The sequence below is a fragment of the Pyricularia grisea genome, chromosome I (assembly GCF_004355905.1).
Source record: "Pyricularia grisea strain NI907 chromosome I, whole genome shotgun sequence".
NCBI classification, from domain to species: Eukaryota; Fungi; Ascomycota; class Sordariomycetes; order Magnaporthales; family Pyriculariaceae; genus Pyricularia; species Pyricularia grisea.
In genome coordinates this window covers 4644687-4658478 of record NC_044973.1, presented here as the reverse complement: position 1 = coordinate 4658478, position 13792 = coordinate 4644687, and the positions used below count along the sequence as shown (strand labels likewise).

The window sequence follows — 13792 nt, the reverse complement described above, 5'->3', positions numbered from 1 at the left end:
GGGGGTGGAAGCAATCCGGGATCGGACGACACGGGTTCCATGGTGACATCGGCGAACCAAAAGTTGGAAATAATGCAACGAATGGGCCGCTACAGGCCAATTGAAACCTTCTGATAGCACGAGTCCGAGGTTGTAAAATGCTGCCAAGGGAGATATTGAAGGGTCCTTTTGGTGAAAGGTTCGTTTTTTGTAACTCATCCTATCAAAATTGTCCAATCGACGGCACGATGCCGACTCCGACATCGCAAAAGGGATGAAATACACCTTTACCGCAGCTATGATGGTATATTTGCGTATAGATGTATATACATAGGTACCCGGGGACCTTGTTCAAAAAGTAAACATTTTGGACTCGCTCGTCTTTGATCTCTCCAATCTGGACCAAGACAGTTTTACAGAACTGTTTTAAAATCATCTATACCAAACAAAATGCACGCGACCATACTTGCTCTCGGCTGGGCAGCCACCGCCGCAGCTCGCGCAGACTCTGCTACTCTCTCAGTCGGCGTGACGATGGTTCACGCATCGCTCCTCGCCCTGGGCTGGGCCGCGCTTGCCAGCGCTCACGATCACACTGAGAACCAGGTTCCCCTAGCCGGTCCCCTCGAGTCGGTCTGGTACAACACCTTACCTGGAGATGGAGGAACTCAGGTGCGTAGTGTTTTCAAAGGAACAACCTGTAATGCAGTATCGTTGCTGACCTCTCGTGATCGGTGACAGGCCGACTCTGTGTTCAGCGGCATCACAACTTTCGGCCGCTTGCCATACCAGCCGTGCTTGAAGGACTCGAGTGTCAACTATGACATTGCTTTCATTGGTATGACCTTGATGGAATAGTACACGTTCATCATGCGACTCGGGAACATTGAATCGCTGACATGACATGAAAAAATCAAGGCGCTCCATTCGACACTGGTACTTCGTACCGTCCCGGTGCTCGATTCGGACCATCGGGAATCCGTCAAGGCTCTCGCCGTCTCAACCTCTAGTAAGCAGAGCTGGACACATGCTTCTGCCAGTGAACTCAGACTGACCGAGTGCAGCGGTGGATACAACGTCCCCTTGGATGTCAACCCCTTCAACAGTTGGGCTAGGGTCCTGGACTGCGGTGACATTCCCGTGACATCGTAGGTGATCCTCAAACGACATTCCCCAAGCTCTTCCAAGTACTCACAATGTCTTTTTTCCATAGATACGACAACACCTGGGCCCTCCGCCAGATCGAGGAAGGCCACCACCAGATCCTCAGCCGTGCCCCGGCTACCAATGCAAACAAGGCCGGCCCGGCTCTGCACTCCAAGACCCTCCCAAGGGTCATCACTCTCGGAGGAGACCATACCATCACCCTGCCCCTGCTGCGGTCCATCAACAGGGCCTACGGCCCCGTGTCTGTCATTCACTTTGACAGCCATCTCGACACCTGTTAGTCTCCCCTATCTGGCCGGTCCCACGTTCCTGGGACTTTTGATTTTTAACTAACCAATTTCTGTTTGCACAAAATCAGGGAAGCCCAAGGTCTTTGGCGGCTCCCCCTCGGAAGTTGCAGCCATCAACCACGGCACCTACTTCTACCACGCCTCGATGGAAGGCCTGCTGCACAACGACACCAACATCCACGCCGGCATCCGCACGACGCTGAGCGGACCCTCGGACTACGCCAACGACGGCTACTGCGGCTTCGAGATCGTCGAGGCGCGCGAGATCGACACCATCGGCACCACGGGCATCATCAAGCGCATCGTCGAGAGGGTCGGCACAAAGAACCCCGTCTACCTGTCCATCGACATCGACACGCTCGACCCGGCCTTTGCCCCCGCCACAGGCACCCCCGAGACTGGAGGTTGGTCGACCAGGGAGCTGAGGACTATCCTTAGGGGCTTGGAGGATTTGAACCTGATTGCTGCGGATATTGTCGAGGTTGCGGTGAGTTTTGTTTTAGGGTCCTTTCTACTTTGATCCTTATGCAGCTCTGCAGACATTGGCGTGACACAGGTGTATGGGAGAGGACAGTCAGCTGACAGTTTTAATGATAAACAGCCCGCCTACGACACCAATGCCGAGCACACCACCATGGCCGCGGCCGATGTGCTGTACGAGGTCATGAGCATGATGGTCAAGAAGGGTCCCCTCAGCAACATGATTGAGGAAGAGGCCATTGGTGACTTGTGAAGCGACAATGGAGTTGTCGGTCATGCTTGATTACCAGCAGAAGGAAGTTGTTGTGCATTTAGTCCGGTTCGACAATGCATTTCCTGAGGAGTGCGACCAGACGTTGGTCGGTGGGTGTAAATAGTGATATACGAAGAAATTCCAACAAATGCAGAATACTTTGAGCTCAACGAGAATTCCCTTTGATCGGTCTTGACCTGTCTATCGTTTGCGCGTTTCCTCACACCAAAAGTCGATACGCGGGAATGTCTCAGGGCTTTGGGGGATTGCCACCATAGAATAAAGATGGATGACAGGTCTAGCGCCGGCATTCAGCCCACAACCACCTCGGCTTACAACGGGGCCCGATGCGGCAACCCAAGCCTTGCCAGGGCCGAAATGCGGCACAGCGCCCCTCGGGCGGGCGATCGACAGTACCCCAGAATATTTTTGGTCGTGCTCAGGCGTTCAAGCCGCATGTCAGATGCTTCGCCTTTTATTGGTGAGACAAGTTGACGTATGCCCAGGATTGTTTAGGGGGTTAATTTTAACGTAAAAAACTTAAGACGAAGGGCACTTATTTGTCGCTGCTTAATGGTGGTGGGGGATTGGAGATTTTTTTGCGGACGAGACGTGCCGTTCCGGATCGATCTGCAATGAGCCAAGGCGAAGATTAACATTTAACCCCGATTTCTGAAAGAATAATCCCGAAAATCCCCTGTCATTCGGCTGCGCCGGCGAATAATTCCCAACTAGGACTGCGAACTGGAGACTTTTGTAAATAAGCCATTGGGCTTGGGGGAAAAAAAGTTGCTTGGATACACTACTGGATTAGATATTGAATTGACATTGAATGGCCAAAAGCTCGAACCAAGCGATCATCGGTTCACAATGATTTTGTTTGTACACATGTTGACTCCTCAGTGATCGGCAGTCAGAGTGTTATTATTACTTGATTAACTCTTCCATATGGAGAAACTAGTGCAGAATCAGCCTTCCCTTGCCGGTTGTCCCCGGTCATAGTTCCAAGAAAGGCCGCTCCATGAGCCTCCATCACGTACAGAGCCTGTCCGGCTTGCCAAGACATATGTGGATTCTGACAGGATTCGTATAGTGCTCTAATATACAAAGACTGTGTAAGCTTACCTACATTGTACGATGATCAGAAGGCGAAGGCTCCTGTATATTGATTTCTCAGTCACTCGGCACATTTTCATGAGATGGATTCATAGCAACAATCGGAAGAGTCACGGCACTGTTTCGGGCAGTTGACATTTGAGGGGAAATGAGGAGAATCTCTATGGATAGTCAGTAGACATGATTTCAACATAAAAAGGTCACGAATCCTCCATCATCGAGCAACATAGTTACTCCCTTTCTCATCATCACCATCAGTCTCTTCAATCTTACACCACCTACAAAACCTATCTCTCCAAACAAATCTCTAACACACTCAGTCTTTTCAGACACACAAAAAACCATCCAAAATGCACGCCAGCACATTCTTCACCCTCGCCCTCGCCACCCTGGCCAGCAGCGCCGCCGTCACCAGCCCACCCGGCACCATCGAGGCCCGCTTCGACGCCGGCACCGGCCTCGAGGCCCGCTCGGAGCTCTCCCGCCGCGCCTGCAACTGCGGCTCCGCTTTCAGCTGCTCCGGCGGCGTCAGCAGCTGCTGCTCCAGCACTGGCGGGTACGGCATGTGCAACACCGACACCAACAGGTGCATGTGTGGCACCTCGTGCAACCCGCTGCAGTGTTCTCAGAGGCCTTGAAGTTCTTCCGTGTTGGAATCGGAGGAGGAGGAGGGTCGGGATCGATGAAAGGGAGGAAGTGATGCACAGTTCTGAGAGAATCTTCGGGGGTTGGGGGGAAAGGGGAAGGAGCTGGAGTTGGGTGGTTTTCCCGAAGGAGTGGTTCTTGGACGTTTTGGTTCTTTGACATTCTTTTCGGCTGTGTTGGCCTTTGCTGGGTTGACGCAGTCCGTTGTATACTTTTGATTTTGGCATAACTTACCCTTCTACTGACAAACAAAACAAGATGCATTTGACATCACTGAGATTCGGCCCGTGCTGTGTATGTCTCAATTCCCTCACCATTTCTGTGATACCGTTAGAGCTAGTTCTAGACTAGTCCATCACGTTGGGAGAGCCCTTAAACTAGGCTTGAGCGTCATTCGAAGCATGACTGTCTAGATTGAGCTCAGGTTTCTGATGGATCTATCCTCTTACTGACAGGCGACACTGGGCTGGAGGACTTAGTATTCTGTGGCTAATTAGGTAGGTGGGATAGCAACGCTACAGCGTCATAAGCTTATAAACTAGTTTAAAAAAATGCAGATCATTTACGGCGCAATGCATAGAAAAGGCTACTAGGCGATTGCTGCCACTGCTATCATGTTGCGGATCACAGTCCCTTAATCCGGCTTCAAGTTGTTCACATCCGCACTGGTGCCATTGGGAATGTAGCCGTTGACACTCGCCATTTTTCGGGTAACGAGGAGAAAATTGTTGATATCATAGCTTCATTAACCGTCTAGGCTTCCAAAAATGAGCTCTAGTGACGATGGCTCAAGCAACAAACTAAACGCAAGGACTACCAGGGAAGGCAGAGTGTCAACAATTACTATTACGTACTGGATCATGTATGGGAAAACAAAACTGGCTGGCTCTGCAAGCTTCCGGTCAACAAGCTTTACTTGGCCAAGTTCCTTTCGGCCTAGGATCATCAAGAGGCGCCCTGCTCTCCGCCAGGAATGCGGGCCAGATGAATTCCTCTGTCAATGCAACGGAAACTAGCGACAAGATGCCAAGGCCAAATGCCGATATTGGCATTACAGGGGCGGAGACCATCTTTAAGAGGACATGCTCAACAAGTCGAGTAGCAGAGCAAGGCGCGTCAGCGAAGATCCTCGAGCTTCGTAACGGCTCCGCCGTCTTTCTCGTCTGGATTCTGAGCCCGGACTCGGGCAGTTTTGTTTGGTTCTCATCGCCCCTTTTTTTACTTTAGTTTCCAGGGGATGAAATACATCTCAAATGTGAATGGCTAGATAGTGAGCCGACGTCTACTCACACGAAGGCGTATTACTCCGCATTGCATTCTCTCAGGGAATACTACGCAACAGCGTTGTCAAGCGGGTCTTGTCACGCACTTCCTGTCACAGCCTCGCCTTTGTTTATTCTTCGTACTCCACAAAGCTTAGGAGAAATATGACTAGTACTGTTGTTGCATTGCGTATGCAAAGCAACCTACGTATGCTCTGTCTACGGCTCCACAACGAGTTGCCACCAAGCTTTGCCCTACACACGAGATCAGAGGCTCTGCGGCCCTTTGCATACCGTGAGCCACGAACACGTCCGGGACCCGGGTCTTTGTTTGTCACTTAGCGGGTGCATTAAAAATGCGGAGATTACCGCCGTTGCTATGAACTTGGGGACCCGTACCCGATATCCCCCTCCGGTGCATCGATGCCCACTTGGTGCGGCTGTTTTCTGCTGTTCCCGGATACTTACAGACGATCAGCCGGAACAATCAGATGACGGGGTTACTTGATAGAGAAGATCTGTCAGTCAATCCGGGTACTACGCCATGAAGTGGATGGCGTGCTTGCGGAGGTAGGCGTTTGATGGCACAACCGTAACGATATCAGACAAAATCCACTCAGTCATAGGACATTTCTGGAGTTTCGGAGCCTGTTCCCAGATCAGGAAGTAGATGGGCATCGCAGACTTTCTCGGTTAATAAGCGAAAATAGGAGTTCTGCCATTGTGACTATACTACGCCAGGAGCCACTTTGTTCTCCAAGTGCATGGTGACACGACAGTTTAGACTGAATCCCGAGACAAGCAAAATCGAATTATCGTATTGATTTCACTCATTGGATTGTCCTTCAGATTCAGAGGGTTGTGTCCCAGGGCTTGAGTCTGTGAGGAGCTACCGCAAAGGCGATATCATGATTAGAAATGATTTCTCCACTCACAACGTGGAGGTGCGCCACGTATCAAGAGCAAATTAATATGCCCCCAGATTGAATTACTCGAGCACATAGGGAAGCTCACTCAAATCCTTAAATGCGAAAGATTGACCGAACCCAGCGATGATCAGCACGTGTGCAAAGGATCAGCTAGTAATGTTCGGGACTGGATTCCGAGCCGCACATCCTTGGTTCGTGCGCCCTCAAGGTTACTATGGTACAGAGAAACTTCCTGGACATATGTGGGCCGGTCAACAAGGTTCCCATGCCATGTCAAGAACTGAACTCAGCAATCTTGTGTGATAAGGCGTTCATTGCGCGTCGCTCCTCCTCACGGTTGATTGCGATTTTATATAGTACGAGTAGTCGGATTAGACAAGACTACCAAATACCAAATTGGTGGAGTCTATATAGCAATGTGTAAAGACATAGTTGATAGGTCTGCGAAGTACTTCCCCTTTTGACGCGGTTCAATCGACACTTGGACCTTCGGTAAAGATTACGAGGGAGTAGCGCGTCTCTTTTCGTGAATGAACACGCGGCGTGGCCGTTTGCGAGGCTTTGTTTGGCGATGGCCTCCATTCAATAATACTACCTCATCATCTGACCATCTATCTGGTCTGGGGTCCGATCGTATTTCTCCTCTTGAGGGTTAATCAAAGGGGTCGCTCCGCACCACAAGTTACCGTCGGGGAGGGGGGGCAACCTTTTGTCCAATAGCGTGTGGCTATCATTTCCATGTTGGGCTCTACACTGACTCTTGCCCAACCTTGCCAGGTGCTGAAAAATTGACGGGTTTCAACAAGGATCCCATGCATGCCATGCAAGCCATGGTATACGTGGTAATGAATTGTGTCATGCTCAAATATTCCGGAGCTCTCTTCACTTGGGGTTCCAGAGATCAGCGAAAATCATTAACAATTCTGGCGAACTGGTTGATCACCTTGCCAAAAAGAGTAGGTAGATATATATTGTATAAGAATGGGGCCTGAATTGACATAGTTGAACCGGAGGTCATTCATAATGCGGCAGTCAAGACTTGGCAAGAAAAGATGAATGCAACAAAACCTGTTGCGAAGCGTTTCACCTTGTGGAGTTTTTGTTCCCGTCTTGGTTTTCGTAGCCGCAAAAGGCCAAGTAGCAGTTTGGAGCTTGGTCTGCGGTCCCCTCCCCCCCCACAAGAAACAACAACAAAGCGCACAGGGGATTTATCGATGTACGGATACACACCATAGGATGTGCTCTTAATCAAAATGATGTGCAATCTTACAGCATTAAGGTTAATTGGTTTACACATATCATGCACCGGTGTTCCATTGGTCACACGCACCTCATTTATTCTAGCATGATCCCCGTGAACCCAATCTTTCGGAGCATAAACTGGTTTGTGTAACCGACAGTGGTGGCGAACTCATGCGAAATTTGAAGAGGGGTTTTATTTTGTGTCTTCCTTTGGCTTCAAATGTATGGGGCCTTGGGGGCCTAAAGGTTTGGTTTCTATACCGGGATGGTATACAAGCAACGTCAAGTTGCCATTGATTTCCTCAGTACAAGTCAACTTTTTAATGGAGTTGATTGTTGCATAACAATCTTCTTGGAATTTGAATTTGACACTTCGCTTACTCTGTATGTTTGCGGGGTAACTATGATGGGATCCATGCTACTATATTCATGAGGGTAAACTGTTGATGTTTTTTTTTTTTTTTTTTTTTTTTTTTTTTTTTTTTTTTTTTTTGGAACCCGACTGTTCCTAGAATAGGGAATCACCAACAAGAAACTTCCTTAAATATGTGCTCCAAGACCTCCTCCCGCGATTCCTCACAGATTGACGACCTTGGCGGCCTCATGTTGGTCAGATGGTTGGTCGGACGAAATGCAGAAATTCCAACTCCAAAACCCAGGGACCCACAACCAATGCTTCCGGGGGTCGTTGACGATATTGGTTTAGGCACCCTCCAGACCCTCGGGCTGTTTGTGGATACCGTGGAGACTTTTGTTTGCCCCTGAAGCTGTCGCAACGCCCGAACGAGAACGGTTGGGTGATTTCGCCATTTCCAGCTGCCGGTGCTACGGTTTGTACACAAACAAACTCGGGATGGTACAGTATCATGGATGAATTTCGTGGCCTCTAGTCGGGCGACCTACCGAGCTGGCTCTTTTCATCTTTTCATATTTAATTGATCGAACCGCCACCTGGAGTGGTCAATTCAGAGGTACTTCTCCTCACCCCTCGTCGCCTTCTCGACTGGACAAGCAGCTTGCAATACCTTCCACCCCACGGTCCTTCATTTTTTTTTTTTTTTAAATATTTTCCCACGCGTTCCCTTTGAACCATACACACACGCGCACACACACACACACACACACACCGCCAAAATGAAGTCCTTCACCATCTTCGGCCTTCTCGTCCTTGCCAAGCTGGCAGTCGCCTTCCCGGTCGAGACCGACGGCAGCAAGGTCTCGAGCGTGCACGCCCTCGACCGCCGCGCCATCGTCAACCACGACAGCCTCTCCCCGCTCGCGCAGACGGTGCAGGCCGGCGCCATCGGCGACGCCATCGCCCGGTTCAGCCCCAAGATCCGCATCGCCAGCGGCTGCGAGCCCTACACGGCCGTCGACGCCAACGGCAACATCAGCGGCGGCCTCAAGCCCGGCGGCAAGCCCAAGTCCAACTGCGGCGACCCCTACCGCGGCCAGACGTACTCGCGCGCGGGCACTGTCCAGGGCAAGTTCTGCATCATGTACTCGTGGTACATGCCCAAGGACCAGCCCAGGGACGACACCATCGGTGCTCACAGGCACGACTGGGAGAACGTCGTCATCTGCACCGACTCGTCCATGAACACCATCACCAACGGTGCCGCCTCGGGCCATGGCAAGTACAAGAAGACGACCAGCGTCCCGCTCGACGGCACAAACGTCCTGGTCGAGTACTTCACCAACTTCCCCACCAACCACGAGCTTCAGTTCACCTCCGACACTAGGGGATACACCAAGCCCATCATGGACTGGGATGCTATGCCCCAGGCCATGAGGGATGCTCTCAACAACGCCGACTTTGGCGCCGCCACCGTCCCCTTCAAAGACTCGACCTTTATGGACAACCTTAACGGCGCCCAGTAGTAGAGTGTGGTTAATGTCACTTACGTTTGTTCATACATGTTTTTAATCGTGGGAGCGTCTCTGGGTGGAAGGGTTGTTTAATGTTTTATGGGTTGCATTGCTGTCACTTTTATTGTATATTTCTCTTGTTTATACCCTTTCTTTTTTTTCTTGTTAACTTACTGTAGACTAGCAAATGCATATAGGACGAATACTGAAGGGATGTAATACTTGCATAAAAGTCCAGTTAAGTGAATCCACGACCTCAAACTGTCAGTGACAAAGCATATGCTCTCGCCTCCTGCTGTGGAGTGTCAGTAACAAGTCATATGGGCAGTGCAGCTTTCTTTGCCGCGGTTTTCGCCTTCGCCAAGGGACCTAAGGATCTTGAGCTCAAGGTGTTTTATTCTCTATGGAAGAGACAGAAACGAAAGACATGTTCAGCAACGAGAAGCCGGGCCCTAGCTTCTCGAGTGTGACAAGATAGCAGAGACAGAAGAAAAAGAAACCCAACATCCTGCTGCAAGGGTAGATAAAGAAAATCGGGTAGAGAATTGGAGGATCGCTCTACCCTTACTTCGACTCAAGGGCTGCAGCCTCACGAGCCGTGATCTCCATGCCCTGCTCGTTGTAGAAGGCATTGGGCTCCTCGCACTCCTCTTGGGCGCTGGCCTCGGTGCCGTCGCTGCGGACCTTGACCAGCGAGCGCCCCTCGAGCCACCGGCCGGACCCACGGCCGGTCCAGGCGAGGCAGAAAGTTCCGGCGTTAGCCGTGGTGAAGGTCAAAGAATTGCCGGTGCAGTCGCCGTTGGTGAAGGCTTGACCACGGCTATATTATTTTTGGTGGGGTAGGGCAAATAAAGTCAGTTCCAGTCTACTTTTACTGGACTTTAATGGAGTCTAGAAGGGGAACACTACGCACCTGTTCGCGGGCAGCGTAAAGCGGACCGAGGTGGAGGCGCCAAAGCCACAGCATGAGCCGGCCGCGATGCCATTGCAGCAACGGAGGGTGCCGCCGCAGCTGGAACCGGAGGCACCGCAGACGTCGGCGGCCTGGGCAACGGCGGCCAGGGCGGCAGTGAGGAAGACGATGAGCTGCATCTTGAGAGTATTTGTCTTTTTGGAGTGAAGAGAAGTGGCGACTGCGGTTATTGATGATGGAGTTCTGGGAGCTGATCAAGAGGACTGCTGAGGCTGCTGGAAAAGTAGAGTCTGATGTCAGTCCAAGGGGTCGGAGGAGGCTGTCTTTATATAGATAATCTTGGGAAGGCCTTCCGTTTGGGCTGAATGTGATTTTCTAAGTGCTGATGAACCCTCACGGTAATTTGCGATTTAGAGATGTGGTATCCATAGTATCGCCTGATAAGTCTGAGCTCACATACAATGCTTGCTTCTCTTTTCCACGTGTGGACATCGCCTCTGTCAAGACTCGACTCCTAAATTGCTATGCACATTAGCCCAGAGCTACTGTCAGGACGGTAGCATGTCTGCCCGAATGCGCTGCTTACATGACAGAAATCATAATTCACAAAACCCAAAAGTAACTGTGCCCCAGTCCTGCTTCTTTGTGAATCACCAGCTGCGGTTGTATGTTACATTACATGTAAATCACATCCGTCAGACTGTACATGATGTTTGTGCCAACTGCAATAATACACTTTTGAGCTCAATGTTACTTTAAAAGAAATGTTGCAATGCCAAGACTGTTTTGACATTGTGGGCAAATTGATTGATGACTGCATGCACCGTTCTAGCCCTCAGATGCCGGCCTCGGCCAACGGGCAGCCACTACAACTCTTTCGAGTCCGGGGTAAGACTTTGAAAATTGAGATTATTGGCTGGTACGTTGTAGCATCGTAACTGTCATCCTCTTACACTCAGTCTCACACCGCCCGCCCAGGAACGGCAATTTAACAGTCCAGACCCCGCGCCAATGCCTGCATCCATCTCAGTAAGGCCATCTCTTGGCATAGCCGTGGCGTTTAGGAACCGCATCCGGAGAAATACAAGCTCCCATCTGCCATGGCAGCTGAACCTAAGATTGCTTAGATGTATTCATATCACCAAGAACGACCTTGATTGGCTTGGCCCGGCTTTTGAAAATATTCTTTTACTCAATGTAGCGTAGCACCGCTGACTGGATGAGTTGGTCCGTCCCCCCGATCCGGTCATCTACAAGGCTACATTCTTATCTCTTTACGGGACTGGGGATGTTGTGGAAAAGATCTAATAACGAGTCACTTCGTTTACCAGCCGAGCTTCTGTCAGATCGCTACTGTAATTGTAAAGTCCAGTGGTTGTTTTGGAAATCCTTCTCAATAGGCCAGATCTATGCAGCTTACAGTCCCATGGCTCATGCTAGACACTCCGGCGGTAATGACATCAGGCCACCAATCTATTTCTAGAGTATGTTAATAAGCCTCCGCTTTTGGGGTCTATTCCTGACCATACGTTTTGTCACACGGTCGCCTGAAAGGGCAAGTTTTCTTGCTCCTTCATATTACAACTCTTATAGCCTTGGCAAAGTCTACAGTATGCGGTCATCTTTTCATATAGCTTTCAGCCCAAAGTGCACAAATTTCCGCCCTTTCACCTCTTTAACCATCTTTAACCAAGAAACCATGGCCGTGGATACGCAGAGAGCAGAGGCAGGAAATTACAGGATGCCTGATAACTTTTGTAACTTGGCATTGTTGATTCTGGGCATGAGAAACTGACGGGAGATAGGCTTAAAATATACCCATTTCTTGGCTTCACTTCCTTATAAGAAGACACTAAAGCCTTTTTTTTCGGGAAGACTAACACGCACCTCACTCAAAATCAGACAGTAAATATGCAGCTGTCTCATGGAACCTTTTTGTACAACAGTCTCAAACTGGGGATGAGGCTAGCTGTGTAAATTTAACATGAACATATGAGAGTTTTTGGATTGTGGAAACGAGTCTACTGAAAAAGGTTTACTGCCAGCCATCAGGAGAACACATGATGTAAACTCTGAAGAAGCAAGGCTCTCTGCCAAGGCATTTCTACATGCCTTTTTCCCCCATCTGGGCTTTGTCTCTGGGCATTACATGCCGCACAAATCGTGGCAGTATCATTACTCAATAATGCCATAACCTCCTTCTCCGCACCCTCGCCGCACCTGGCCTCCGCCCTTGGCACACTCTGGCATTATAGCCTTGGCGGCGGCCTCCAATCCACCACCCTTCAGTTTTAGAGACAGGGTGACGGTAGTTACTGGTATATACGTCAACAGCACCACGGTGCACTTGTGGCTCTGTATGATGCTTACTGATCTACATAGGGCACTGTCGGTTGAGCCGACGTCTTGTCCAACCAAGCTCTGGGAGCTCCTTCATAGATTAAAACCCCTACCAACTTGGAGATATATTATTACAAGATCGACGCCGCTGGGATGATCGCAAACTCTTTTAGTAGCGAGGAGTAGGGAAGCTCGAGGGGGCTCAGCGGGCACTCTGCCTGCTGGTGGTCAGACTTGTGTCAGGCTGAGGGTTAAATGGTAAACTTAAACACCTGCTGTCGCGCTTGGCAGATTTCATCCGCATTCAAGGTCACTAGAGGAAGGCTAACAACAACGCCAGATTGAGGTCTAACAGATACATGCCATTATGTAACCTAATCCCCCACCACCCTCCTCGGTCTCCCAAAGGGTAGCTACCCGGCTCCTAGCAACATCCCAGCAACTTCAAAAGTATTTTTTACATCTTTCTATATCAGACTCATCAAAATTGAACTCTGAGGAAATATCTTACCTAAACCCCTGAGTTGCGGGGTTTGAACTTGAAACTTTTGACGAAAGTGTGCGTACAACAGGACTTTGTGGACTTGGCTCGGGATGTTCCGTTACTGCCGCTGGCCGCCTGGGTGTCTAAAAAGGATGCCAAGCCAGTGGACGTTGAATCCCCTGTCGCAATCCTGATTATGGACCCTACCGACTTGCATAGCTCATTCATCAGGAACGGCAGTCCGCTTCCCCCGGGCTCTTGACTCTCGGTCGTTGGACGTGAGGCAAGGAGTTGCGGGAAATAGTGGCCAAGGCGCACACAAAGGGTTCATGGCGCAGCAAAGAATGAAGATCAGGTTTATGCGATTATAAGCCAACACAGCGGACAAAAAAAACAGACAAGAAGCCAGAAAAGGAGCAAAAACTCGTCAAAAAACGTCGTAAAAGAACATACAGCAACAAAGACTCCGCGCTGATCATCATCCAAGTGCTGATAGGGTCCTCACAGACTTGGCACTATAGAAACTGCTGTGGCTAGGTATGTATAGAAAAGATGATATTCTTTTCGCTTCCAGGACGGACGCCTTTACTAAATTATGCCCAAATCAAAGGCCTCTCTGACTTATTGTCACAGCACAAGCCTTGTAGCGACTAACCAAAGGCCCAATCATCACATTACTGGTCTATACAGCAAGTCCCTAATCGCGCTTCTTTGCACTGACCTGGCCTGGGATTGGTATCATGAATAAGCTTGAGGAACAAGCTGTGCTTACGAGCAGCTAGATATTACAGAGATAAGACTTGAAGCGCGACGGGTTGACGTT

The 13792-nt window shown here is 50.0% G+C and overlaps 4 protein-coding genes across 4 annotated transcripts; 3 read left to right on the top strand and 1 right to left on the bottom strand.

The window, feature by feature from the left end:
* Positions 1-429: 429 nt before the first annotated feature.
* PgNI_06446 (uncharacterized protein) lies at positions 430-2169 on the top strand (the record flags this gene model as incomplete). Its single annotated transcript, XM_031126470.1, has 7 exons — positions 430-651; positions 721-817; positions 898-988; positions 1044-1127; positions 1193-1422; positions 1505-1923; positions 2038-2169. 7 exons carry the CDS (start codon positions 430-432, stop codon positions 2167-2169), a joined length of 1275 nt encoding a protein of 424 aa, XP_030983312.1.
* Positions 2170-3635: 1466 nt separating this feature from the next.
* PgNI_06445 (uncharacterized protein) lies at positions 3636-3923 on the top strand (the record flags this gene model as incomplete). Its single annotated transcript, XM_031126469.1, has 1 exon — positions 3636-3923. The coding sequence occupies one exon, from the start codon at positions 3636-3638 to the stop codon at positions 3921-3923; it is 288 nt and encodes a 95-aa protein (XP_030983307.1).
* A 4574-nt stretch (positions 3924-8497) lies between these two features.
* On the top strand, positions 8498-9244 carry PgNI_06444 (uncharacterized protein; the record flags this gene model as incomplete). Its single annotated transcript, XM_031126468.1, has 1 exon — positions 8498-9244. The coding sequence occupies one exon, from the start codon at positions 8498-8500 to the stop codon at positions 9242-9244; it is 747 nt and encodes a 248-aa protein (XP_030983311.1).
* Positions 9245-9608: 364 nt separating this feature from the next.
* PgNI_06443 (uncharacterized protein) lies at positions 9609-10682 on the bottom strand. The gene is made up of 2 exons (XM_031126467.1): positions 10146-10682; positions 9609-10052 (listed from the first exon to the last, which is right to left on the bottom strand). Exons 1-2 carry the CDS (start codon positions 10322-10324, stop codon positions 9797-9799), a joined length of 435 nt encoding a protein of 144 aa, XP_030981825.1. The 5' UTR covers positions 10325-10682; the 3' UTR covers positions 9609-9796.
* Positions 10683-13792: the final 3110 nt, after the last annotated feature.

Bases quoted from the DNA above. Each gene is read 5' to 3' on its own strand.
- PgNI_06443 (XM_031126467.1), bottom strand. From the start codon at position 10,324: ATGCAGCTCATCGTCTTCCTCACTGCCGCCCTGGCCGCCGTTGCCCAG. The intron at 10,053-10,145 runs GTGCGTAGTGTT...AAAATAATATAG, and splicing joins TTTACGCTGCCCGCGAACAG to CCGTGGTCAAGCCTTCACCA.